We start from the raw sequence: 23,751 nt of genomic DNA, 5'->3' as shown, positions 1-23,751 counted from the left end.
CTTTAGTAGTTTCACATCAGTTTTATTAGACCCCAGAAAGTTGCTCTAATGGATATTCCATTTTTCTAACAACCTGCCAGGCAGATGGTGACTTGAGTCTTCTCAGCTCCCTCCCACAGGCCCCATTCTTCCTCCTTCCAGCCTAGGACCAGCAGTCAGCCTCCCCCCACAAACCCACAGTCCAGAACTGAGCCCCCTCATTCCCCTAGGAACCAGGATTTCAGGCCTCTAGACCCTCCTCCTCCTCTTCAGTGGCCTCACTTTAACTTCCAGATGAAGTTGGGGGACACATTTGGGCTCAGCGGGGTGTAGACAGGCGCCGACATTCTTGCACCCGATAGGCGCATATGTAGAAAATCCCTGCATGAGAAGAAGTTCAAATTGAGCCCCCCAAACCTCCCCCAGCTCCGTTTCCACCCCAAGAGAGCCCAACACTCTACTCTCTTTCTCCCTGAGTATCCCCAACCCCAGACTTCATAGGCCTGGAGTCTTCCTCCTGACCCAGTGCTGTGGGACACATGTGGGACACCCGGTCATCTTCCACCCTATCTGCTGCCCACTCTGCCCCAGACACTGACCTTCCCACCCCTTGCCCCCAGTACCTGCGAAGAACGTCATGAGCACTGCCACCCAGCCCAGGATGTAGGACCAGGAAAAGCGCCAGTCCCCAAAGCGGCGGCCCAGGAAGCTGACGGTGACTCCAGTGTAGATGGCCAAGGCCAACAAGACGAAAAGAGCTGGGGAGAGAGGGCGGGAGGATGCAGGTGGGACTAAGGCTGGGTGTGATTTTGGAGATGGGCAGACAGCTGACGATGGGGGTAGGAATTAAGATTGGGGAAAGGGGTGGAAATGGGTTGGGGGTGGGGATAAGAGTGAGGATGGGGGTTGAGTTGAAATTAGGGGTAAAGATGATTGGGGGATAGGTTTGGGATAGAGTTGGACACGCTTGTGTTTTATAATGTAACTGGCCATTGTCTCTGGTTCCTGGGAGGGAGAATCAATATTTGGAACTTCCTGAGTAATAGGAGGGTCTTTGTTATTCTTGAGCCTCTTGGGCCCAACCTGAGTTTATGGTAATGAGATGAGATGACTCAGGGTTGGGTGTGGTTGTCAGAAAGACCAACTAGGCCAGGCACAGTGACGCATGCCTGTCATCCCAACACTTCGGGAGGCTGAGTCCGGTGGATCACTTGAGGTCAGGAGTTCAAGACCAGCCTGGCCAACATGGTGAAACCCTGTCTCTACTAAAAATACAATAAAAAAAAAAATTAGCTGGGTGTGGTGGTGGGTGCCTGTAATCCCAGCTACTCAGGAGGCTGAGGCAGGAGAATCACTTGAACCCGGGAGGGGAGGTGGAGGTTGCAGTGAGTTAAGATCAAGCCACTACACTCCAGCCTGGGTGACAGAGTGAGACTCCATCTCAAAAAAGGAAAACAAAAAAGAAAGAAAGAAAGACCAACCATGATATTAGACGGTTGGGGCTCTGAACCACTTGATATCAGGGAAGAAAGGAAGCTGGAAACTGCATTCCATCAATGGCCAGCGATTCAATCAGTCACGCTTATTTTACAAGACTCCAATAAAACCTCTGGACACTGAAGCTCAGTGGCGCTCCCTATTGGTGAAAACATCTGTGTGCTGGGAGGGTGATCCCTGGCTCCACAGGAAGAGGGCTTGGAAGCTCTGCATTTTGGGCTCTCCTAGACTCTGCCCTCTGTGTCTCTTCATTTGCTTGGACCTGAGCTGTGTCCTCTATAATGAAGCTATAACTGTAAGTATAGCACTTTCCTGCATTCTATGAGTTATTCCAGCAACTTTTGTTGTTGTTATTGTTGTTGTTGTTTTTGTTGAGACAGAGTCTTGCTCTGCTGCCCAGGCTGGAGTGCAGTGGCACAATCCCGGCTCACTGCAAGCTCCAACTCCCGGGTTCATGCCATTCTCCTGCCTCAGCCTCCCAAGTAGCTGGGACCACAGGTGCCTGCCACCATGCCCGGCTAATTTTGTTTTGTATTTTTAGTAGAGATGGGGTTTCACCATGTTGGCCGGGCTAGTCTCAAACTCCTGACCTAGTGATCCACCCGCGGCGGCCTCCCAAAGTGCTGGGATTACAGGCATGAGCCATCGTGCCCGGCCTCCAGCAAATTTTTGAATCTGAGTGGGTCTTGGGAACCTCCTAGTTTGTAGCCAATGCATCCAAAGCATGGGTGGCCCAGGCACCCTGCTTGCAGCTTGTAGCTGAGGTGGAGGCAGTCTCGCTAGGGACTGTGGTCTTAACCTGTGGAGTCAAACACAAATTTTAGGTGATTCGTGCCAGAACTGAATTGTAGTACACCAGCTAGTGTCAGAATAGACTGGAACTAGAAATAGTCATGAGGTTGGTTTTGGGTGTGGGGATGGGATTAGGGTGGGGTGGGGTTGAGTGTGAGGAGTAAGGGGTGAGAATGGTGTTGAGGGGTGGGGACAGATTGGGGTTTGAGTTGAGAGCAAGGAGAGGGGTAGGGAGAGGGTGGGCTTACTCACTTGAGGAAAAAAACATGATGCCAGCAGAGAAGGGCCGGGAGATGCGGGAGAAGGTAGGCTGATGAGCGAAGGCCATGATGCCCATGATGATGCCGGAGGTGGCGCATAGGGCAGACAGGATCATGAAGGCCCGGGTGGCATTCCAGTATGCTGTGGGAGCACCCCATGGTCATTCCCACACCTCCCCTGCTCTAAGTGAGAGATGCTGCTACCTCTGAGATGAAAACGCCTTGCCCTTTTCCATATCCCTGACGCAGCTCATCCTTCCTTCTTTGCAAATGCCCTCTTCTTCACCTGGCAAACTCCTACTCATCCTCCAAAGCCAAGCTCCTCTGACTCATCCTCTAGGTAGCATCTCCCCACCCCTCAGTCATCATCTTCACCCACGGCTAAGGGTTGTGACTCTTTGTCTGTCTCCCCCTCCAGCCTGATTGCTCCTTGAAGACAGGCAGTGGGTTGGTTCTGTATCACAAACACCCCCACCACACATTTGGTTTGCATTCTGGCTTCGGGAAATGTTTGTTGAATGAATGAATGAATGAATGAATGATGATTCCCTATATTTTCCTGCTAATTACTATTCTCTCTCACATTTCTTTTTTTTTCTTTTTTTTTTTGAGACCGAGTCTTCCTCCGTCACCCAGGCTGAAGTGCTGTGGCACAATCTCAGCTCACTGCAGCCTCCGCCTCTAGGGTTCAAATGATTCTCCTGCCTCAGGGCCCTGAGTGGCTGGGACTACAGGTGCGCACCACCACGCCCGGATGATTTTTGTATTTTTAGTAGAGACGGCATTTTGCCACGTTGGCCAGGCTGGTCTCAAACTCCTGGCCCCAAGTGATCCACCTGCCTTGGCCTCCCAAAGTGCTGAGATTGTAGTTGCAAGCCACTGCGCCCAACTTACTCTTTCATTTATTTTATACCACTTGCTTATATCTGAAAATGTCCTATTTACTTGTTTTTAACTTATTTATAATGTCTGTCTCTCCTCAGTAAATCCTTAGCTCTGCAAGGACAAGAGCCTTGCTGTCTCATTCACCACTGTGTCCCCAGCACCTAGCACCTGGTACATAATAGGTGCCCAATAAATGCGTGAAATGAATTCATGTTGAGCACTGGGGCCATTCTTCTCTTGTGCTTTGCCCAGGGATGGCCTCTCAGGAAAGATAATAATAATCTCTTCCTCCTTTAGCAATGGCTAACTATATGCCATGCTCACTACCCAGGTGTGATGTTATTCATTCCTCCAGAGCCCTATTCTATAAGTACCATTTTTATGCTTATTTTTCAAGTGAAGAAATGGAGGCCCAGAGAGGTAAAGTGACTTGCCCGAGGTCTCATAATTAGAAACAGGGCTGGAGTCGGAATCCAAGCTCCAAGGCCCACGCTCCTAACTGCTTGGCTATTCTGTCTGCTGGAGCCCCCCGGGAAATGGTACCCCTCAGACCTTGCATCTTGCCATTGCAGAGTAAAAAGTCTAGGATCTTTGTATAACCCAGTCTTTTGCCTTGTAGAAGCCTCGGTGAGAGAAATTCCTGGCTGTTTCTCCATGGATATTTTTATGGGTTGAGTTATGTCTTTCTGTCCCCCGCCCCAAATTTTTATGTTGAAATTGTAACTAGTGCCTTAGAATGGTAACTTATTTGGCAATAGAGTCTTTGCAAATATAATTAGTTAAGACAAGATCACGCTAGAGTAGGGTGGAGCTCTCATCCAAAAACTGGGCTGGGTGTGGTGGCTCCTGCCCAGTGTAATCCCAGCATTTTGGGAGGCCAAGGCAGGTGGATCACCTGAGGTCAGGAGTTTGAGACCAGCCTAGCCAAAATGGAGAAACCCTCTCTACTAAAAATACAAAAATTAGCCAGGCTTGGTGGCGGGCACCTGTAATCCCAGCTACTCAGGAGGCTGAGGCAGGAGAATCACTTGAACCTGGGAGGCAGAGGTTGCAGTGAGCCGAGATTGTGCCACTGCACTCCAGCCTGGGCAACAGAGCAAGACTCCATCTCAAAAACAAAACAAAACATAAAACAAAGACTGCCATCCTTATAAAAAGAGGAATCTGGACACAAACACGCTTTTAGGAAAAATGCCATGTGTGAGGAAGGTAGAAATTGGGGTGATGCATCTCCAAACCAAGGAAACACCAAAGATTCCCAGAAAATCACCAGAAGCCAGGGAGGGAGGGACATGGAACAGATTCTCCCTCACAGCCCTCAGAAGGAACTGATTTTGCCCACATCTTCATCTTGGCCTCCAGAACTGTGAGACAACACGTTTCTGTTGTTCAAGCCACCCGGTTTGTGGGGCTTTGTTATGGCACCCCTAGCACACTAATTCAGGCTGGTCACAGCAGCTCAGGCCTGGAATCCCAACACTTTGGGAGGCTAAGGCAGGAGGATTGCTTGAGGCCAGGAGGGTTTAAGTATTTATTTTATCTTATTATTATTTTTTGAGACACGGTCTTGCTCTGTCACCCGGGCTGGAGTGCAGTGGCTCTATCTTAGGTCACTGTAGCCTTAAACTTCTGGGCTCAAGTGATCCTCCCACTTCAGCCTTCTGAGCAGCTGGGGCCACAGGAGCACACCACTATGCCCAGCTAATTTTTTATTTTTTGTTGAGATGGGGTCTCCTTACGTTGCACAGTCTGGTCTCAAACACCTAGGCTCAAGTGATCCTCCTACCTCAGCCTTCCAAGGTGCTGGGATTACAGGCTGAGCCACCATGTCCATCTGAAGCCGGGGGTTTGAAACAAGCCTGGGCAATACAGTGAGAAGCTGTCTCTACAAAAATCAAATCAAATGAAATAATGAGGCCAAGTTCGGTGACTCATGCCTATAATCCCAGCACTTTGGGAGGCCGAGGCGGGTGGATCAACTGAGGTCAGGAGTTGGAGACCAGCCTGGCCAACATGGTCAAATCCTGTCTCTACTAAAAATACAAAAATTAGCCAGGCATGGTTGTGGGCGCCTGTAATCCCAGCTACTCGGGAGGCTGAGGCAAGGAGAATTGCTTGAACTCAGGAGGCAGAGGTTACAGTGAGCCGAGATAGCGCCATTGCACTCTAGCAGGGGTGACAGAGTGAGACTCTGTCTCAAACAAAACAAAACAAAACAAAAACAAACAAAAAAAGAAAGACCTTCACCAAGCCTCCCTGTCTCCTGCATCCCTGGCAGAGATAAGACAGAGAGGTGGCTCAGGGCTGTCCCTTGGGGAATTCCTAGCCTGCAGCAGGAGAAATGTAGAAGTGTCACAAATGAGACAGCCAGAAATGAGAAGGATGTGTGGAGTCAGGCAGACCGGACTCTGAAGCTGGTGGCCCAAGGCAAGTCTTTTCACTTCTCCCTGCCTCAGTCTACCCCTCCAGCAAACAGGCATCGTCCTGCCTCTCTCTCAGGGCTGGCTCGGGGAGAGATGAGTGGGTGAAGTCTCCCATGCCTGTCACGTCCGGCACTCAGTGAGGCTTAGCTCTTCTTCTCAACTACTCAAGAGGATGTTTGAATTTTGAGGTCAAAGCTCATGTCTCACTCTTACATACAATTGAACTGCCCTTAGTGGTGTTAGGGGTGGAAGCGAGTTTATCCATGTAAAGCGCTTAGAATAGCACATAGGGCATAGTAAGCACTCAATCAATGCCAGCTATTATTATTACTATTACTAGTAATAATACACAATATATTATATATTGTTAATTAATTTTTATTTATTTTTTAGACAGCGTCTTCGTCTGTTGTCCAGGCTGGAGTGCAGTGGTGCCATCTGGGCCCACTGCAGTCTCCACCTCCCGAGTTCAAGCGATTCTCTTGCCTCAGCCTCCTGAGTAGCTGGGATTACAGGTGCGCACCACCATGCCTGGCTAATTTTTGTATTTTTAGTAGAGACCGAGTTTCACCTTTTTTGCCAGGCTAATCTCGAACTCCTGACCTCAAGTGATCCGCCCACCTCGGCCTCCCAAAGTGCTGGGATTACAGACGTGAGCCACCACGCCTGGCTAAATTTATTAATGTGTTATATAATAAGTGTGCAATATAATATACTCTACATTATATATTAATTTATTATATAATATTTTGTATAATATATATTATTAATTTATTATATAATATGTGGCATGATATATACTATTTATTAGATAATGTGTAATATAATGGATTCTACATCATATATATGTGCATTACTTATATATGTAGCGTATTATATACAATATATTATGTATTAGTAATTTATTATATAATAGAGGTGCATGTATAATACACTATACTGTATATTAATTTATTAATGTATATATGTAGTTACATATATTATACATCATAAATCATATGTAATAATATAAATTGCATATATTACACATAATGTAGTATACATTAACTTATTATAGATGCTATGTAGCAAGCAATATACTATATATTTCTATGTATCTCTCTATCTATGGCCTGGCACATCATAAGTAAGCAAAAATACTCTATGCTACTTTTGCAGTATTTAGCAAATTCAGGGCCCATATTTCTTCTGTATCCCCCAGTACCTAACATAGTTCTTGGTCCATAGTAGATATTTAGAAAATGCTGTTTCGTGACACTAGCCCCAATTGCTGTGCATGACACCTTTGAGGCGTCAGGAAATGCCACCTCTCCCAACTTAACCCGCAAACCAGCACCCCGTGAAACTGCAGCTACAAAACAACCCTGTAGTCCCAGTTCTGCCCCCTCCATGCTGAGTGACCTTGGGTTGCTCCCTTTCCCTCTTTGAGCCGCAGAGTTCTCCATCTGGAATACAGGTGTCCTTGGGCCCTGAGGTCCGCCCTGCTCTTTCCCCAGGCGCGGCCCGGACTCTGGCCGGGGGGCTCACCGATGCTGTCTGTCTGCAGGTAGCACTTGTTGCCCAGGCAGTACCGCCACAGGCCCTGGTGGGCGAAGGACCCTGACAGCCGGTACTGCATCCAGTGGTCTGTTGCCGTGGCCACCACCAGGAGGATGGTCCCCACCCAGGCACAGAACAGGCCACCACCCATGAAGCTGTACATGGTGATCTGTGGGGAAGGGGAGAGATGGGGTTGGGAGCTGGATTCCTGGGACTTGATGGAGGAAGGAACTGGGGGAAGAGAGGGCTCGGGAGTGGGATGCCAAGTGCTTGAGAGAAGGAGATGAAGACCTAGAAGCCTGGGTCCTGGGGGAGGAGGGGACTGGAGCCCGGACTCCTGGGTCTGAGGGTGGAGGATGGTAGGGATCCTGGAAAGACGACAGGGAGCGGGGGGTTGGGTTCTTGGAGTCTTGCGTTCTGGGGAAGAGAAGGCCGGGGGCGAGAAGGGGCCCAGGAGCCTGGATTCCTGGGTGGTGGGTAAGGAAGGGGCTAAGGGCTAGGCGGTGGGACATCAGGTCCTGGGAGAAGAAGGAGCTGGGACCCTAGACTCCTGGGACTTGGGGAAGAGGCGGCTACAGGTCCCATGCCTGGTGCCTACCTGAGTGGCAGAGCCTGCCCGAGCCCTCCTTCTGCCACGGCCCCTCTGTGCAGACTGAGCTGAGCCTGGTCACTGGCCTCTTTGCCCCCTTAGGTTCCCCAAATCCCTTAAGCCTCCCTACACAATGATCCCACGAACCAGCAGCTTCCAGCAGGCAGAAATGCAGCGGTGGCAGAGGCCTCAAATGGAATTTGCTGAAGCAGGCATCCAGGGGGCTCCCCCCACCCAGCCCCTGCTCTCTGACCTCTGTGACCCTCCCCAGAACCCAATACCTCGTCGCCAGCCTTGCTCACAGCAACCCTGGCTTTGTCCGAGCTGTGTAAGCACGCACACACGCAAGATTCAGGGAGAGTCACGCGTTTATTGTTCAACCAGGGCTTCCTACCTGAAGAGCAGGCAGTGGGGTGGGGAGTCACAGGTGTCTGGATATGTGGGGCCAATGTAGTTCTTTGTGGGGATGGACACCGGGCTGTGGCTGAGGTTGAGGATGGGGCTCTTTGGGGCTGTAGATTCAGAGAACATTAAAGATGGGCTGAGGTACATAGGGAAGGAGGAGAAAGGGGTTGGTAAAGAGGGTGGGTTAGGGTTGAGGCACTGAAGTGGAGCTGGGACTGGTGACAGGGATGGGAATGAATGGGTTTGGGAATAGGGTATTAGTGGGGAAGAGAGAGGCAGGTAGGAGTGGCTTTGGGATTAGAGAGAGGGTAGGGAATGGGGTTGGAGGAGCCCTGGGGGTTGGGAATGAGGTAAGGATTGTGGTTGTGGCTGGGGATGGCGCTGGGAATGGGGTTGAGGCCATCAAGGAGACAGGCCTGGGTATGGGGTTTAGGGTTTTCTTCTCACTTGGGATTCAGGTGACTTAGGTCAGGTTCACCAAGTGCCTCACAGGAGCTACTCCTGGGACCGTGGTTTTGGAGAGAGGGGAGGATGGAAGATGTTTCTTGAGGTTCTTCTGACAGGGCTGAGATCACTCTGGGCCCCAGGAAAACCCTCCTGGGTGACTGCAATCTCAGGTGCTGGACCCTCCAAGGTCCTAGTACTCTGTCTCCCAGTCCTCAGCAGCCGGTGGTGTTTCCAGGGGTGGCTGTGGGCCTCGAGCTTCCTTCTTCCCATCCTGGGCAGGCAGTGTTGGTGGTGATGGCAGCGTCATTGGTGGGGTCCTGGGGCCAGCCCCAGGGCCCCCCGCCCGGCCCCTCTCTGGCTGCTCAGCTCTCCCGAGGCCCCGTCTATGCGGGCCCCGGCCCCAGCCTGGCCTGTGCCTGACTTCCCAGCCTCCGCGTCCCCTGGGAGGCCTCCTGACTGCGCCCGGCTGGGAGTGGCCTGCCTGGGGGCAGCAGGGGCAAGAGGGCAAGGCCTGTTGGAAGGTGTAGGCCCCCAGCAGGGCGCTGTGCAGGAGGCAGGAGAGGGTGTCCAGGCGTATGGGCACGGTGACAGAGGCCACGCTCTCCGGAAGCCCCAGGTGGGCGGGGTCTGTGGAGCTCAGAAGCCAGGGTGGAGGGGCTGGGAGAGGCGCAGGGGTCCATGGCTCAGTCCCAGATGACGGCAGGGACAGGTTGTTCCTAGAACAACAAAAAGACAGGTCAGTGGGGCTCAGCGTCTCCGTATTTCCTTGTTTCTCGCTGCCAGGCTGTCTCTGCACCTCTGAGGAAGGCAGCCATCTCTCCATCCTCAGTGCCCACCTGTGACTTCCTCCCCCTCTTCTCTCTCTCTGTTTCTATCCCGGGTCTCTCTAAAGAAACAGACAGCTCTGCCATGAACTTCGGCATCAGACAGAACTCAGCTCCAATTCCTGGCCGCCTCCCTTTTGGTGGTGTATCTTTGGACAAATCATTTTCCTATTTCGAACCTTAATTTGTTTATAGTCACAGATGGCTTTGGATGGTATCAAAGGTGCGTATGACAGGGCTGGGTCTGCTAAGTGCTAAAACAGTGGACAGCTACGATTTCTCCAGCCTTCTGGGGATCCCTGGAGTCTTCACAATTTTTGGTTTATTCTTGGAAATTTCTGTTCGATGAGTATCTGTTTCTAGCTCTTTTTTTTTTTTGAGACTGGGTTTCACTCTTGTTGCCCAGACTGGAGTGCAATGGCGCTATCTTGGCTCACTGCAACCTCTGCCTCTCGGGTTCAAGCGATTCTCCTGCCTCAGCCTCCCGAGTACCTGGGATTACAGGCACGCACCACCACGCCCGTCTAATTTTGTATTTTTAAGAGAGACAGATTTCTCCATGTTGGTCAGGCTGGTCTCGAACTCCCGACCTCATGTGATCCACCCGCCTCGGCCTCCCAAAATGCTGGGATTACAGGCATGAGCCACTGCACCCGGCCTCCGCCTGTTTCTAAGTATCTCGCTCAACTCTCACCAAGATCTTCTAAGATTCTGTACCTATGTGGTGATACCTGAGCCTTTTTTGTTTTTCCTGATTCTCTATGCAGGTCTGTTCAGCGCGCCCTTTCTCTCTCGTTTTCTCTGTCCCCTCCTCTCTCTGGGTCTCTGTCCCCCTCTCAGGAGGTCTTTGTCTCACCCTTCAGGCCCAGCCCCGTCCTTTGGTTGTTCCATCTCCACTGGGGCCCTCTTAAGTATCTTCTAGCAACTTCGCCTCCGAGATCCTTCGAGGGCCCAGGAAGGTTGGGGAGGGGCCGAGGCCGAGAGACGCGGGGCTTGGCCAGGTCAGAAATGGGGCGTGGCTCGCGGAGTGATCCCGGCTCCCAAAAGAAAGAGCGCAGGCCCGGACCTGGATCTAGTTCCTCAAGACCGCTTACCTGAGGCTTCCAGCACCTCCTAGCACCTCCTCCCTCAGACCCAGGAGTCCAGATCCCCAGCTCTTCCTCCCTAAGACCCAAGAGTCTAGATCCCCAGCCCCCTCCTCCCTCAGACCCGGGAGTCCAGGCTCCAGCCCCTCCTTCTTCAGACCCCGGACTCTGGGTCCCCAGCCCCCTTCCTCTCTCAGATCCAATAGTCCCGGGACCCCTGCCCCCTTCTCTCTCTCTCTTTCTTTATTCCTGCCATATCCTCAAGACAGATTCTTCAGGACTCAAGGGACGTTTTAGGTAGAGAAATCTGGACATGTGGACACTCCCCAGGGCAGAGGGCGTGGTAGATGGTCTGGGGGTCTTAGCCGTTCTAGGCGCTGGGTTCTACTAGGTGCCGTGTCTCTAACTTGCTTTGTAACTTTAGGTCCTTCTAGTCTCTATGCCCTAGTTTCTCCATCTGAGAAATGGGGCTAATATTACCGTCCAGGTTCTTGTGATATTACTTGTGTATTAGTAAACACAGAATCTGGACCACAATTAGGCTGAACAAATGAGATTTACTTATTGTTATTGCTGGTAGTTGTGACAGTGTTTTGCTGAGAAGCAATCGTCATTATTACATGCATTCATTTAAGAAATATTCAATGCCTGCTATGCTTTGGGCTCCAGGCTGCACACGGGACAGAACAGACATGGCCCCTACTCTCAGGAAACTTGCATGCTTGTAAAGGAGACAGACGAGACATACATACATATATTCTGTAAGAATAAGTACCTGAAGATGTCAAATCAGGGCAAGGGGATATAGAGGCACCGAGGTAGGGAGATACAGTAGATAACGTGGTTAGGGGCCTGGCCCGGTGGCTCACGCCTGTAATCCCAGCATTTTGGGAGGCCAAGGTGGACAGATCACTTGAGGTCAGGAGTTTGAGACCAGCCTGGCCAAGATGGTGAAACCCCATCTGTATTAAAAATACAAAAAGTAGCTGGGCGTGGTGGCAAGCACCTGTAATCCCAGCTATTTGGGAGGCTGAGGCAGGAGAATCGCTTGAACTTGGGAGGCAGAGGTTGCAGTGAGCTGAGATCGTGCCACTGCACTCCAGCCTGGGCAACAGAGTGAGACCCTGTCTCAAAAATAAATAAATAAATAAATAAATAAATAAATAAATAAATAAATAAAATAAAAATACAAAAATTAGCCAGGCATGGTGGGGCATGCCCGTAGTCCCAGCTACTTGGGAGGCTGAGGCAGGAGAATCACTTGAGCCTGGGAGGCGGAGGTTGCAGTGAGCTGAGATGGCACCATTGCACTCTAGTCTGGGCTACAGAGTGAACCTTCATCTCAAAAAAAAAAAATAATAATAATAATAAATTAAGTAGATAAGATGGTTAGAAAAGGCTGCTATGGGAAGGTAACATACTGGAAGACTGGAAGTTGAATATTCCTAGGGAGGGAACAGCTTCTGAAAGTAAAACAAATATAGTGATTCAGGGACTGGAAAATAATCAGCTAAGAGGAGTGGCATAGGTCTTTATATTTTTAAATAAATGCTTTATTTTGCAATACTTTCTTGCGTGTTTTTTTTTGAGAGAGGGTCCCCCTCTGTCACCCAGGCTGGAGTGCAGTGGTGTGATCATGGCTCACTGCAGCCTCAACTTCCTGGGCCCAAACCATCCTCCTACCTCAGCCTCCCAAGTAGCTAGGACCACAGGCACACACCACCACACGGGGTGCCTTATTTTGTAGAGACAGGGTCTCAGCATGTTGTCCAGGCTGGTCTCAAACTCCTGGGTTCAAGAGATCCTCCTGCTTTGGCCTCCCAAAGTACCAAGGGATTACAGTCATGAGCCACTATGCTTGTCCTGGAATACTTTTATACTTACAGAAAAGTTACAAAGATAATACAGAGAGTTCTCATTACTCCATACTGGAGTTCCCCTAATGTTGCCATCTTACATTGTCATGTAATGTACATGGTACGTTAGTCACAACTAAGAAACTGACAGGACTATTAGGTGAACTGCAGGCTTTATTTAGATTTTACCAGTTTTTACACTGATGTCCTTTGTTTCTGGTCCTGGATCCAATCTGGACTACCACATTGGATTTAGTCATCCTCTCTCCTTAGTCTCCTTTAATCTGCAGCCATCTCTAAGTCTTTCCTTGTTTTTCACAACCTTGAGAGTTGGGGGAGTACTAAATTATTTCGTAAAATGAGGGTCTTTTTATTTTTTTTTGACAGGGTCTCCCTCTGTCACCTAGGCTGGAGTGCAGTGGTGCTATCTCAGCGAACTGCAACCTCCACCTCTCGGGTTCAAGCGATTCTCCTGCCTCAGCCCTCTGAGTAGCTGGGATTACAGGCGCCTGCCACCACGCCCTGCTAATTTTTGTATTTTTAGTAAAGACGTGGCTTCACTATGTTGGCCAGACTGGAGATCTATTTTAATGAATAATATGAACTCATTTAATCCACATTTTAAAAAATTATGTAATTGTTTTAATAGAGAAGAGGTCTATGTTGGCCAGGTTGGTGTTAAACTCCTGACCTCAAGCAATCTTCCCATCTCGGCCTTCCAAAGTGCTAGGATTACAGGGTATTTTAAAATTTTTATTTATTTATTTATTTATTTAAGACAGTCTTGTTCTGTCGCCCAGGCTGGAGTGCAATGGTGCGATCTCAGCTCACTGCAACCTCTGCCTCCCGGGTTCAAACGATTCTCCTGCCTCAGCCTCCCAAGTAGCTGGGATTACAGGCATGTGCCACCATGTCCATGTCCAGCTAATTTTTGTATTTTTAGTAGAGATGGGGTTTCCCCATGTTGGCTAGGCTGGTCTCGAACACCTGGCCCCATGTAATCCTCCCACCTTGAGTGCTGGGATTACTGGGGTAGGCCCCCGTGCCTGGCCCACAACATTGCATTTTAAGGAGAAGTCCCAGGCAACAGGATCGCCCTACGCTGGACGATGTTAGTGGCACCGACTGGCCGGAATAGGATTTTTGCCAAGAGATCTGGCTTGCTTTTCTTTCCTGGAGACTGATGAGAACTTGGATCTTCAGATTTCAAGTCTGGGTCTATCCATTCGGTTACTTTAAATCCCAGAGGAAGATGGCGCTCACTGCTCAAGTCTAGCGTCATAGGATTGTTCTAGCTTGTTCTTTTATTGCTTCTCCTATTACTAAGATCAGGATCTGACGCCATTTGGAAACCAGGGTCTGACCGCTTACCACGTACCTCGCCCTTTAAGGCTTTTTCTGCCCCGCCCCCCGTGCCCCCGCGGCGCTAGGAGACTGGAGGCGGGACCTTGTGTCGCTAAGGAAATGCCCTTTACTCAGCTTCCAAAATTGACAGGCTAGTTCTGAAAACCGGCCAACCAACTTCTGCTTAAGGGGAAGCGAGACTTCCGATTTGCAGGGGAACGCAGCGGCGATTGGTTAGAGTTCCGCCCACTTGTTAGGCGACGCGAGCCACTATTCTCGGCTCTGATTGGCCAGAGAACTCGCGCCGCTTTTGAATCCCCACCCTGCGGACCCCGCCCGCCTCGCCTTCTCCCTCTGGTTGGCGAGCGCCTTTCTTCTCCTTCAGGCATTTTTGCTGAGGCTTTTGTCTGCGCTTGTGCGGGTAGGTTCCGGTAGCGTCCGGGAGACCCGACCCAGGCCTGGAGATGCGGAGCGGAGCTTGGAGGGAGAGAGGGGACTGAGTTGTTAAGGGGAGAATCCCTCTCGGCATCTCCTTGGCCCATGGGGAGCCCCATTGCCCCATCCACCGCTTAGAACCAGACCCTTTTACTCTCCACTCCCTATCCCTACTGGCTTTAGACCTTCAAAGTTCTGAGATTCGACCTTTGGGGTTTCCCCATTTCGTAGGCGCTTACAGATTTCCTAAAATCCCCCTCCTCCCCCAACCCCCTTCCGTCCCTGGAGATCCTGGGGTCCCTGCTCTTTCCCATGCATTCCACCCCATCTACTTGAGACCCTTCCAAGGGCAAGGTGGGCGCCTCTCAGTGCCTGTCCTACCCTCATGTCCTCTCTCCTCTTTTAGGTCCAGGAGGTCATCTTTGCCTCCCTTCCTTGAAATCTCCCCAGATTTAGAGGCCCTCACCCAGCTTCTCCCCTCTCAGCCCTGTCGAGGTGTCAAGGTTCGGGTGTCACCTTTGTTGTGTGTGTGTTTTGTTTTTTTTTTCCAGACTGAGTCTCGCTCTGTCGCCCAGGCTGGAGTGCAGTGATGCGATCTCGGCTCACTGCAACCTCCACCTCCCAAGTTCAAGCGAGTCTCCTGCCTCAGCCTCCCGAGTAGCTGGGATTACAGGTGCCTGCCACCAGGACTGGCTAATTATTGTATTTTTAGTAGAGATGGGGTTTCATCATGTTGACCAGGCTGGTCTCAAACTCCTGACCTCATGTGATCCACCCGCCTCGGCCTCCCAAACTGCTGGGATTACAGGCGTGAGCCACAGCGCCCGGCCTAAGCCCTAGTTCTTCATTGCCACAATGAGAGGAAGTACAGGAAAGTGTTGAGATCATGGGCGTGGAGTCCAACTGACGTGCTTGACTGATGTCACATACTGGCTCTGCCCCTGAAAAGCTGAGTCACCTTGGGTAATTTGCTTAGCCTCTCTGAGCTTCAGTTTCACTCGGGAGCTGGCCAAGAACACTTGTCTCAGAGTTGCTATGACATTCAAACATGCTGGTGTATGTAAAGGGCTCAGCATGGAGCTTGTTCTCATTAAGCCCCATGGTACGTGGGCATCTATGCTTTTTTTTTTTTTTGTAGAAAAAAGTTTATTTGCTGGTTATTGTTTGAACCTTGAAATACAATTCCTCACTGGTGATACTAGTATAAAATGGTGGTTATGAATCCATGCTAGCCCAACGAAAACTAATTTAACAAATTGGCAAAAAAAAAAAAAAAAAAGTCATTTTTGAATCTCTATTAAAATTTGAACTAATACATAAGCAAATCTGTGCTAAAACTGGAACTGCTGGGCCGGGCGCGGTGGCTCATGCCTGTAATCCCAGCACTTTGGGAGGCCAAGGCGGGCGGATCATGAGGTCAGGAGTTCGAGACCAGCCTCACCAACATGGTGAAACCCCGTCTCTACTAAAAATACAAAAATGAGCTGGGTGGGGTGGTGCATGCGCCTGTAATCCCAGCTACTGGGGAGGCTGAGGCAGGATAATCACTTGAACCCAAGAGGCGGAGGTTGCAGTGAGCCGAGATCGCGCCATTGCACTCCAGCCGGGGCGACAGAGCAAGATTCCATCTCAAAACAAAACAAAACAAAAAACTGGAACTGCCTTCTCACACTACATATAATTTACCTTCCAGCTTCAACCATCTGATGTTGAAATCTAAAGCACTCTCATGAGTTAAATGTCCCTGACAAACCATGTAGATGGACAAACCAGATTGGTGGTCTTTAACTACTGGCGATAGAAAAAGGCTGCAGTTTAGTACTTAAACCTGCAGTTAGTGGTCAACTTTCTATCTAGGTAGAGTAACTAAGGAAAGCTATGACATACCAAAAGAAAACTAGAGGCCAGGACAAAGAGACAATGTCAGTCAAGCCACTGCAAGCTCGTATGCACCCCTGTATTTCAGCCAAGGGCAGGCAATCCAAAATTACAGATTGCTTTCCTTAACTTGACCAAACTGTATTTTACCTCTGAAAATCTTGTCAAGGGTTGCATTTCATTGTACCTAGTAAAACACAAAGTCCGCTTTCATGAAAATATTATATTTTTCAGAAGAAATATATGTAATACATTGAAAATCACTGATTGCTTTTGCTTCGTCTTTTTTTCCGTGAATATGTAGGTGTTTGAGTCTCTGGTGTTTCTTATTTTACATAGGGTATGGGCTGTTTGAAAACTGTTTCATTAGCTTCATCATGATCATTGATTTCAGCCACTTCAGATTTTCGTCTCTCCAAAAATGGTGGTGTACAAACTGGTGTGAGGCCCTGGATATCCACAGTCTTCTCAGGAGTGTCAAGAGTGCCTAAAACCTTTTTCTTCTTCTTATGTAAAACGTGGCCTTTTGTAGACGTCTGACAATTAGTTTTTGAAATACTTTCTGTTTTCTGGAAAATCAAAGAAGGAAGAAGGAAAATCATAATTCCTTTTTTAGCTAATTCCTTTTTTTTTTTTTTTTTTTTTTTGAGATTGAGTCTCGATCTATCGCCCAGGCTGGAGTGCAGTGGCCCAATCTCGGCTTACTGCAACCTCTGCCTCCCAGGTTCAAGCAGTTATCCTGCCTCAGTCTCCCAAGTAGCTGGGATTACAGGTGCCTGCCACCATGCCTGGCTAATTTTTGTATTTTTAGTAGAGATGGGGTTTCACCACGTTGGCCAGGCTGGTCTCGAACTCCTGACTGTTGGGGTGATCAGACCCAACACTAGACTGTGGGGGCTATGAAGTCCGGCAGAATCAAAGGAATGAGAAAAGACAAGAGTGCGTAAGGTGGGTCCAGGGGGCCAATGCTAGTATGGAGGCTGCGGAGGCCCCAAGCTCTAGAAGCCTGCACTATTTATTGCTGATCAAACAAAGAAGCAGGTAGTGAGGATGTGGAGGTTGAAAGAAAGTGGTGCATCAAGCGCATGATTTACAGCTGTGACAGTTTAGCATTTTCTTTGAAGCATATGGAACATGTTCTGCTACTTGAGATAATGGGAAACATGTTCTTCTAGTTTAAGATACAATTGATTTATGAGCTTGGGAATGCTAGAAGCAAGGAGCCAGCAAGTCTAGACACATTCCAGAGGCCACGAGGGGTTTCATGCTCTGAGCCCTGGATTCCATCCAAGCCACGAGGGGTTTTATGTCCTAGGCTTAGATTATGGTGCAGCAGGGCAGTCTTCCACCCTTTAGCACAGAGCTTGGTGTTCCAAAGGTCTAAAACAAGGGGTTTTAAACCCTGGACCCCAGACATGTTCCAAGACTCTTTTTATATTATGTCAGACTAGCAAGCCCTGCCTCAGCTTTTTTCCCAACACTCAGCTTTTCTCCAACATGCCCCCCTTTTCTTTTTTGTAAAACCACCACAGCTATCATTGCTTGTTCTCAATGGTGGCTTTCTCTCCAGAGGTGGCTTCCACATCTGCAGACTAAAAGGAGACAGCACAAGCACATAATTATTAGAACAGAATTTCCAAGTGTAGAGTTTTCAATGGCCTTAATCCATTTAAGAGGATTGATTGCAGACAACCCATTGGCTGTCTTGTTCAAAATATCAGTTCTAGGGAGCAGGGCTAAGTGAGTTTGAGAGGCTTCAAAATCCCACTCTTTTAGTTTTACAATATCAAGGGTGAGATTTTCCTCTCTACCCTCTAGATGGCATTTAACCTCCTTCCATCAGTGTTCTGCCTCATTGTAACTATCAGGAGTAATACAAAAGTCAGATGTATTCCAGTCACATTGCATTTGAATTCTACTTTCTAAATTCATAATACGATCTCCCATCCAAATCACTGTCTGACAGAGATCATTAATTTGGTTAACTATTTTTTGATCTGTTTGAGCTTGGGAGTTCCATAATTTTATGGAATTCTTTTGCCACTTATTGACAAATTCAGCAGTTTGCACAGATGAATGTACAGCCACACCAGCTACTGCAGTGGTAGTAGTAACAGCAATGAGGCCAATTATAGCAAATGTAAGGGCAACTATAAATCTTTGGGATAATAGTTTTTTAAGGATTTAGTTACAATATGAATGGATGATGATGCCTCCCGTGGTCTATTTAGAGACACATAGGGATCCAAACTCCTTCTCTGGCTTTAATTATCAGGATAGTCTGATTTTTGTAACATTTCCTGTTGCTAGCATAAAAGGTGGCCGAACACAACTTTGAATCCAAAAGGTCCTGTTGGAAAAAAAAGAGAGAGCATATTTATTTTTACCTCCTTCCCCTCTATACCTTTTATATGTACCCTCCCAACTTTTGATTGAACTTTGAGCCATAGCTAATTTCCATAATTCAGAATATTGCTGTCTTATGGCAGGAGATATCATTTTTGGACTAGGGGCAACAATGCCAGCAGGACTCCATATGATAGGGGCATTAGCTTCCGTCCGAACATACTGTGTATGATTCCTTTGCCAGCAATTCCTCTGGTTTACTACATTTGTTCTACAAGAGGGCCTTCCAGTGCAATTTTCTTTAAAGATCCCCTTAGGGGACTAATCAGTGATGATTCCATAGGAATTATTTTGTAGCACCTCAGCCTTACTTGCTATACAATCTTTCCAAGTTCAAGCATCCACACCTTCAAACCAAACTTTGTTTCACTCACATTCGAGCTTATTCGGACAGAACTTCAGAGTTTTAGGATTGGAATAATTATGTTTTAAACTATGCCCCCAAATCATATGCAAAGCAGCCTGTGATTTATTTTTTCCGGGGACTACTGCCAACCAGGCTTGTGTGTCAATCTGTAAGCATCCAACAACAGGTCCCAGGCATATGGGGGATATTTATATCCTATAGATATATTCATTTTTTCATCCCTTTCTCATTAGGATGCATTGGCCCTGATTCAAAATGGAGTCGTTCTGGTTTGAATGCTTCTTACATATTTCCCCTTTCCCTTTTACAAGAGGACGCTTAATCCTAAGGGTTGCAGAAGGATGAAGGTCCGTCTTCTGCAACTTCTTCATGCTGAATAGGGGCGATGATATTCCTGCCTAACTATTAGGGTCTCTTGTATTCAGGTAGAGAGGAGCTCAGTCAAAAAGCATTGGTCCGTTAAGCATCTATTGTACCTCTGAATTCCAGCAAAAGGTAACACCCTGGTGTTCCAGCAGTTTCTCAGCTTCCTGTGTGGTTTTCTTGATCTGTCCCCATGTTATGGGGGTTGATGTCAGCATGACTCCGGTCGGTCCTCGTTCCATCTTGGCATTCAGACTCAACTGGCTCATGGCTTGTACTGTGGGAACCAGGTCCATGGTTGGGATCCATGGGTCCTTCCACTCTCCCATTCCATGGTTGTACACATCTTGAGGGCATCCACACAGTTTGTTCATCTCCTGCAAAAACACAAGCATACCCTCAAACCCACATTAGTAAATCTAGCAAAACAGAAGCAAAAACTTTTGTGGCTGTAGCCGGGAGGCATGCCATTGCTGAAGCATTTGTTCTACAAGCTGTAACTCAGCTTCTGCCTCTTTGGTTAATTACCATGGGGTAAACTTTCCACTGATAATGAGAAACAGGCCCCTTCTAACAGAAGGCACAGAAAATGCAAATGGAGCCTTATCCTTCTTGTGCAACAGTGTAGCAAAAAAGCAGTCCTTAAGCCTTCAATTTGCACCGTACAGGTGGGTCCACTAGATGCTGTAACTCGTGATAGAAATTCGGATGTTTGGTGGGCACCACACAGGCACCTGATTGTCACCTGGAGAGACACAAGCAAATCCTCTTCCCCATATAATTATCTTTCCTTTTTCTCAGCTCTTTGTATGTGCATCCCTCCACCATATATCTGGTCCAGACTTTTTATTTTCCTTTTTTACATTTCTTTTTTGTGTGTCCAAATTGCCCACAATTAAAGCAAGAGACTGAGAAACGGGGCGTATTCCTTCCTACTTTCAATCCAGCCATAGCCTGAGCTAAAAGAGTAGCCCTATGCAAGTTACCTCCAATGCCATCGCAAGCCCCAGTATATTCAGCCAAATGAGCCTTCCCTCTCATAGGTCTGATAGCAGTTTGACACTCTGCATCAGCATTTTCTTTTTCTTTTCTTTTTTTTTTTTTTGAGACGGAGTCTTGCTCTGTCACCCAGGCTGGAGTGCAGTGGCGCGATCTCGGCTCACTGCAAGCTCCGCCTCCCGGGTTCACGCCATTCTCCTGCCTCAGCCTCCCCGAGTAGCTGGGACTACAGGCGCCTGCCACCACGCCCGGCTAATTTTTTGTATTTTTTAGTAGAGACGGGTTTCACCGTGGTCTCGATCTCCTGACCTCGTGATCCACCCGCCTCGGCCTCCCAAAGTGCTGGGATTACAAGCGCGAGCCACCGCGCCCGGCCTGCATCAGCATTTTCATATGCAGGAAGCTGTATTACAACATCCTGAGCTGTTTTATCAGTTATGGCTTTATACACAGCCTCTTGGAGCCAAGCAATAAAATCAATATATGGTTCTTTAGGTCCTTGTCGGACGAGCTGAAAGAAGGATATTTTTCCCCTGTGACATTTATCCTTTCCCATGCCCGTAAGCATACAGAGCGCAGCTGAACAATGGCAACATCCTCCATTACTGCTTGATTTTCTAATCTACCCCAATTAGGGCCAACTCCCATTAACTGTTCAAAGGAAACAGGCACAGGTGGCTGCGCTTGTGTGTTTTCCCTTGCCTGAGTTTGAGCTTCATCAGCCCACCAAGTTTTAAACTAAATACTGAGACAGAGTGAGAACAGATTTTGTTAAAGTATCCCAATTATACGATATTAACCTATTATCAAGAGCCACATTTTTTAACGAAGTTTGCACAAAAGGAGAGTTCGGTCTGTATTGACTAATGGCTTACTTAAATTCCTTTAATAACTTAAAAGGAAAAGTGGCCCAATTAGTTATATTCTGTCCTCCTTGCTGGATTATAGTAACTGGAAATTGCCATGCTTCAAGGTCTCCCTCAGTTCTAGCTTTTTTTTTTTTTTTTTTTTTTTGACAGAGTCTCGCTCTGTTGCTCAGGCTAGAGTGCAGTGGTGCGATCTTGGCTCATTGCAACCTCCGCCTCCCGGGTTCAAGCAATTCTCCTGCCTCAGCCTCCCGAGTAGCTGGGACTACAGGCGCACGCCGCCACGCCTGGCTAATTTTTTTGTATCTTTAGTAGAGACGGGGGTTTCACCATGTTAGCCAGGATGGTCTCGATCTCCTGACCTTGTGATCCGCCCGCCTTGGCCTCCCAAAGTGCTGGGATTACAGGCGTGAGCCACCGCCCCCCGCTTGCTCTAGCTTTTTGAATAGAATTTTGCATAGCACCACCAATTGCTCCAGGTTTTAATGTTTAAGTTTCTCGCCCATTAAGGGGAAAGGGAGGAGGTGGCCATTCACTTAATTCAGCAGATGGAGCCAATGGGCTAGTAAAATATACCTTTTTCAGTTTCCCCTTCTTTAACCTCTTCTCTTTTTTGCTCCTTGCATTCAGAATCTGAAGTTAGTTTTTTACACTCGTCCTCGTCTCCCTCAGCTGAATCTGCCTCATCATCTGTTTGAAATGGCTCAAGAGCTGCCTTTATTAGTGCCCACATTGACCAAATGGAAACTGGAATTTTTGCTCCCTCTTTATATGCCTTTTTAAAATCTCTGCCAGTTCTCTCCCATTCATCCAACTCCATAGTCCCTTGTTCTGGAAACCATGGGCAAAACTGCTTTACTGTACTAAAGAGTGATAACAAATTTTGAGTACTAACTTTCACTGCCCCTTTTCATAATAAATGCCTTAAGAAATTCAAATAAGCAGAATGTTTGCTTTCACCTTGTCCGATTGTTACCCTGGTTCTTCTGAGCACTCAGCTTTCCTACCGAGCTTCTTTCAGTCATCTTCGGGTGTCCTCTGATGATACTTCCTCCACTTTCACGTGCTCTAGCGTTCTTTCACCGGGGTCTTCATCGTCCCATGTTGGGTGCCAGGAATGCTGGGGTGATCAGACCCAGCACCAGGCCATGGGGGCTACAAAGTCCAGCAGAGTCAAAGGAAAGAGAAAAGATAAAAGTGCATAAGGTGGGTCCAGGGGGCCAATGCTAGTATGGAGGCTGCGAAGGCCCCGAGCTCTGGAAGCCTGCACTGTTTATTGGTGATCAGACAAAGAAGCAGGTAGTGAGGATGTGGGGGTTGAAAGAAAGTGGTGCATCAAGCGCATGATTTACAGCTGTGACAGTTTAGCATTTTCTTTGAAGCATATGGAACATGTTCTGCTATTTGAGATAATGGGAAACATGTTCTAGTTTAAGATACAATTGATCTATGAGCCTGGGAATGCTAGAAGCAAGGAGCCGGCAAGTCTAGACACATTCCAGAGGCCGTGGGGGGTTTTGTGCTCTGAGCCCTGGATTCCATCCAAGCCACGAGGGGTGTTATGCCCTGGGCTTAGATTATGGTGCAGCAGGGCAACCTTCCACCCTTTAGCACAGAGCTTGGTGTTCCAAAGGCCACGAGAGGTTTTAGACCCTGGACCCCAGACACGTTCCAAGACTCTTTTACATTATGTCAGACATGCAAGCCCTGCCTCAGCCTTTTTCCCAACACTCAGCTTTTCCCCAACACCTGACCTCAGGTGAGCCACCCGCCTTGGCCTCCCAAAGTGCTGGGATTACAGGCGTGAGCCACCATGCTCAGCCAGCTAATTTCTTCCTGAGTAATCTTTCTTTTTAAATTGCTCCTCATCCGTAGCTTTTGTGTTAGTGTCCAATTCTGATTATACCATTTCGCTGATGGATTTGATGGCTGCTTAAATGGAATATTCCAGTCTTTAAAGAGTTCTTTATGTACTTTTCCAGGTGGCATAAAATGACACTCCAAGAGTCTTTCACCAAACAGGTAGTTGTTCATTGTTTCAGCATCTATCTTGGCAACATCCTCAGACTCAAACTCCACAAATGCATAGCCTTCACTATTTCCAGTTGTTTTACTTCTGGACAGTCTGAACTGTGTCACAGTGCCAAACTGGGAGAAATATGAAAAGATCTGGGTTTCGTTAAGTAGATTAGGTAGGTGGCACATGTAGACTACTCCAGGAGTAAGTTGTTCTTGTTTTTTTTGCTGGGTTATGTGCTTGTGAACCTGCGCCACCTCCTTTTGAAACTGGACATCTTCCTGTGGGTTAAGCAATGAGATCCCAGCCAGGCCAGAAAAAGCCGCCATGCCAAAAGCAGCTGAAACTAACTCCACGCAGTGCTCCCAGAAACATCGGGCTCCCAGCTCCCCTGAGGCAGAAAACGGGCATCTATTCTTTTAACATACATATGTATACACAGTCCAAGTGACAGAACATCAGGATCAGTGGCAGCTGGGAGGGTGGAGGAGGCAG

At 48.2% G+C, this 23,751-nt stretch overlaps 3 protein-coding genes across 4 annotated transcripts; all 3 read right to left on the bottom strand.

The window, feature by feature from the left end:
- Positions 1–6: 6 nt before the first annotated feature.
- Positions 7–8,029, bottom strand: LIM2 (lens intrinsic membrane protein 2). 2 transcript variants are annotated; one of them, XM_055238288.1, is made up of 5 exons: positions 7,974–8,029; positions 7,238–7,544; positions 2,521–2,670; positions 603–737; positions 7–360 (listed from the first exon to the last, which is right to left on the bottom strand). In XM_055238288.1, the coding sequence occupies exons 2-5, from the start codon at positions 7,536–7,538 to the stop codon at positions 299–301; spliced, it is 648 nt and encodes a 215-aa protein (XP_055094263.1). In that variant the 5' UTR covers positions 7,539–7,544; positions 7,974–8,029; the 3' UTR covers positions 7–298. The 2 variants fall into 2 exon arrangements, with proteins under 2 accessions (XP_055094263.1, XP_055094264.1); XM_055238289.1 differs by having other exon boundaries at positions 7,364–7,544.
- A 285-nt stretch (positions 8,030–8,314) lies between these two features.
- Positions 8,315–10,625, bottom strand: C13H19orf84 (chromosome 13 C19orf84 homolog). The gene is made up of 2 exons (XM_055237745.2): positions 10,497–10,625; positions 8,315–9,532 (listed from the first exon to the last, which is right to left on the bottom strand). The coding sequence occupies exons 1-2, from the start codon at positions 10,529–10,531 to the stop codon at positions 9,007–9,009; spliced, it is 561 nt and encodes a 186-aa protein (XP_055093720.1). The 5' UTR covers positions 10,532–10,625; the 3' UTR covers positions 8,315–9,006.
- Positions 10,626–16,492: 5,867 nt separating this feature from the next.
- Positions 16,493–23,585, bottom strand: LOC129459963 (MKI67 FHA domain-interacting nucleolar phosphoprotein-like). The gene is made up of 2 exons (XM_055237380.2): positions 23,091–23,585; positions 16,493–16,885 (listed from the first exon to the last, which is right to left on the bottom strand). Exons 1-2 carry the CDS (start codon positions 23,583–23,585, stop codon positions 16,565–16,567), a joined length of 816 nt encoding a protein of 271 aa, XP_055093355.1. The 3' UTR covers positions 16,493–16,564.
- Between the last annotated feature and the right edge of the window lie 166 nt (positions 23,586–23,751).

The sequence above is a fragment of the Symphalangus syndactylus genome, chromosome 13, assembly GCF_028878055.3.
Source record: "Symphalangus syndactylus isolate Jambi chromosome 13, NHGRI_mSymSyn1-v2.1_pri, whole genome shotgun sequence".
Classification (NCBI taxonomy): Eukaryota; Metazoa; Chordata; class Mammalia; order Primates; family Hylobatidae; genus Symphalangus; species Symphalangus syndactylus.
The sequence above is the reverse complement of the archived record's forward strand: the minus strand, read 5'-3'. Positions and strand labels throughout refer to the sequence as shown.

Excerpts from the sequence above, each read along its gene's own strand:
- LIM2 (XM_055238288.1), bottom strand. The coding sequence starts at position 7,538 with ATGTACAGCTTCATGGGTGGTGGCCTGTTCTGTGCCTGGGTGGGGACC. Across the intron at positions 2,671-7,237 it reads GGGAAAGGGAGCAACCCAAG|CATACTGGAATGCCACCCGG; the intron begins GTCACTCAGCAT and ends GTGCTCCCACAG. Across the intron at positions 738-2,520 it reads CATCATGTTTTTTTCCTCAA|CTCTTTTCGTCTTGTTGGCC; the intron begins GTGAGTAAGCCC and ends CTCTCTCCCCAG.
- C13H19orf84 (XM_055237745.2), bottom strand. The coding sequence starts at position 10,531 with ATGGAACAACCAAAGGACGGGGCTGGGCCTGAAGG. Across the intron at positions 9,533-10,496 it reads GACGGGGCTGGGCCTGAAGG|GAACAACCTGTCCCTGCCGT; the intron begins GTGAGACAAAGA and ends TTGTTGTTCTAG.
- LOC129459963 (XM_055237380.2), bottom strand. The coding sequence starts at position 23,585 with ATGGCGGCTTTTTCTGGCCTGGCTGGGATCTCATTGCTTAACCCACAG. Across the intron at positions 16,886-23,090 it reads GGATGAGGAGCAATTTAAAA|AAAAAAAAAAAAAAAAAAAA; the intron begins AGAAAGATTACT and ends AGACTCAATCTC.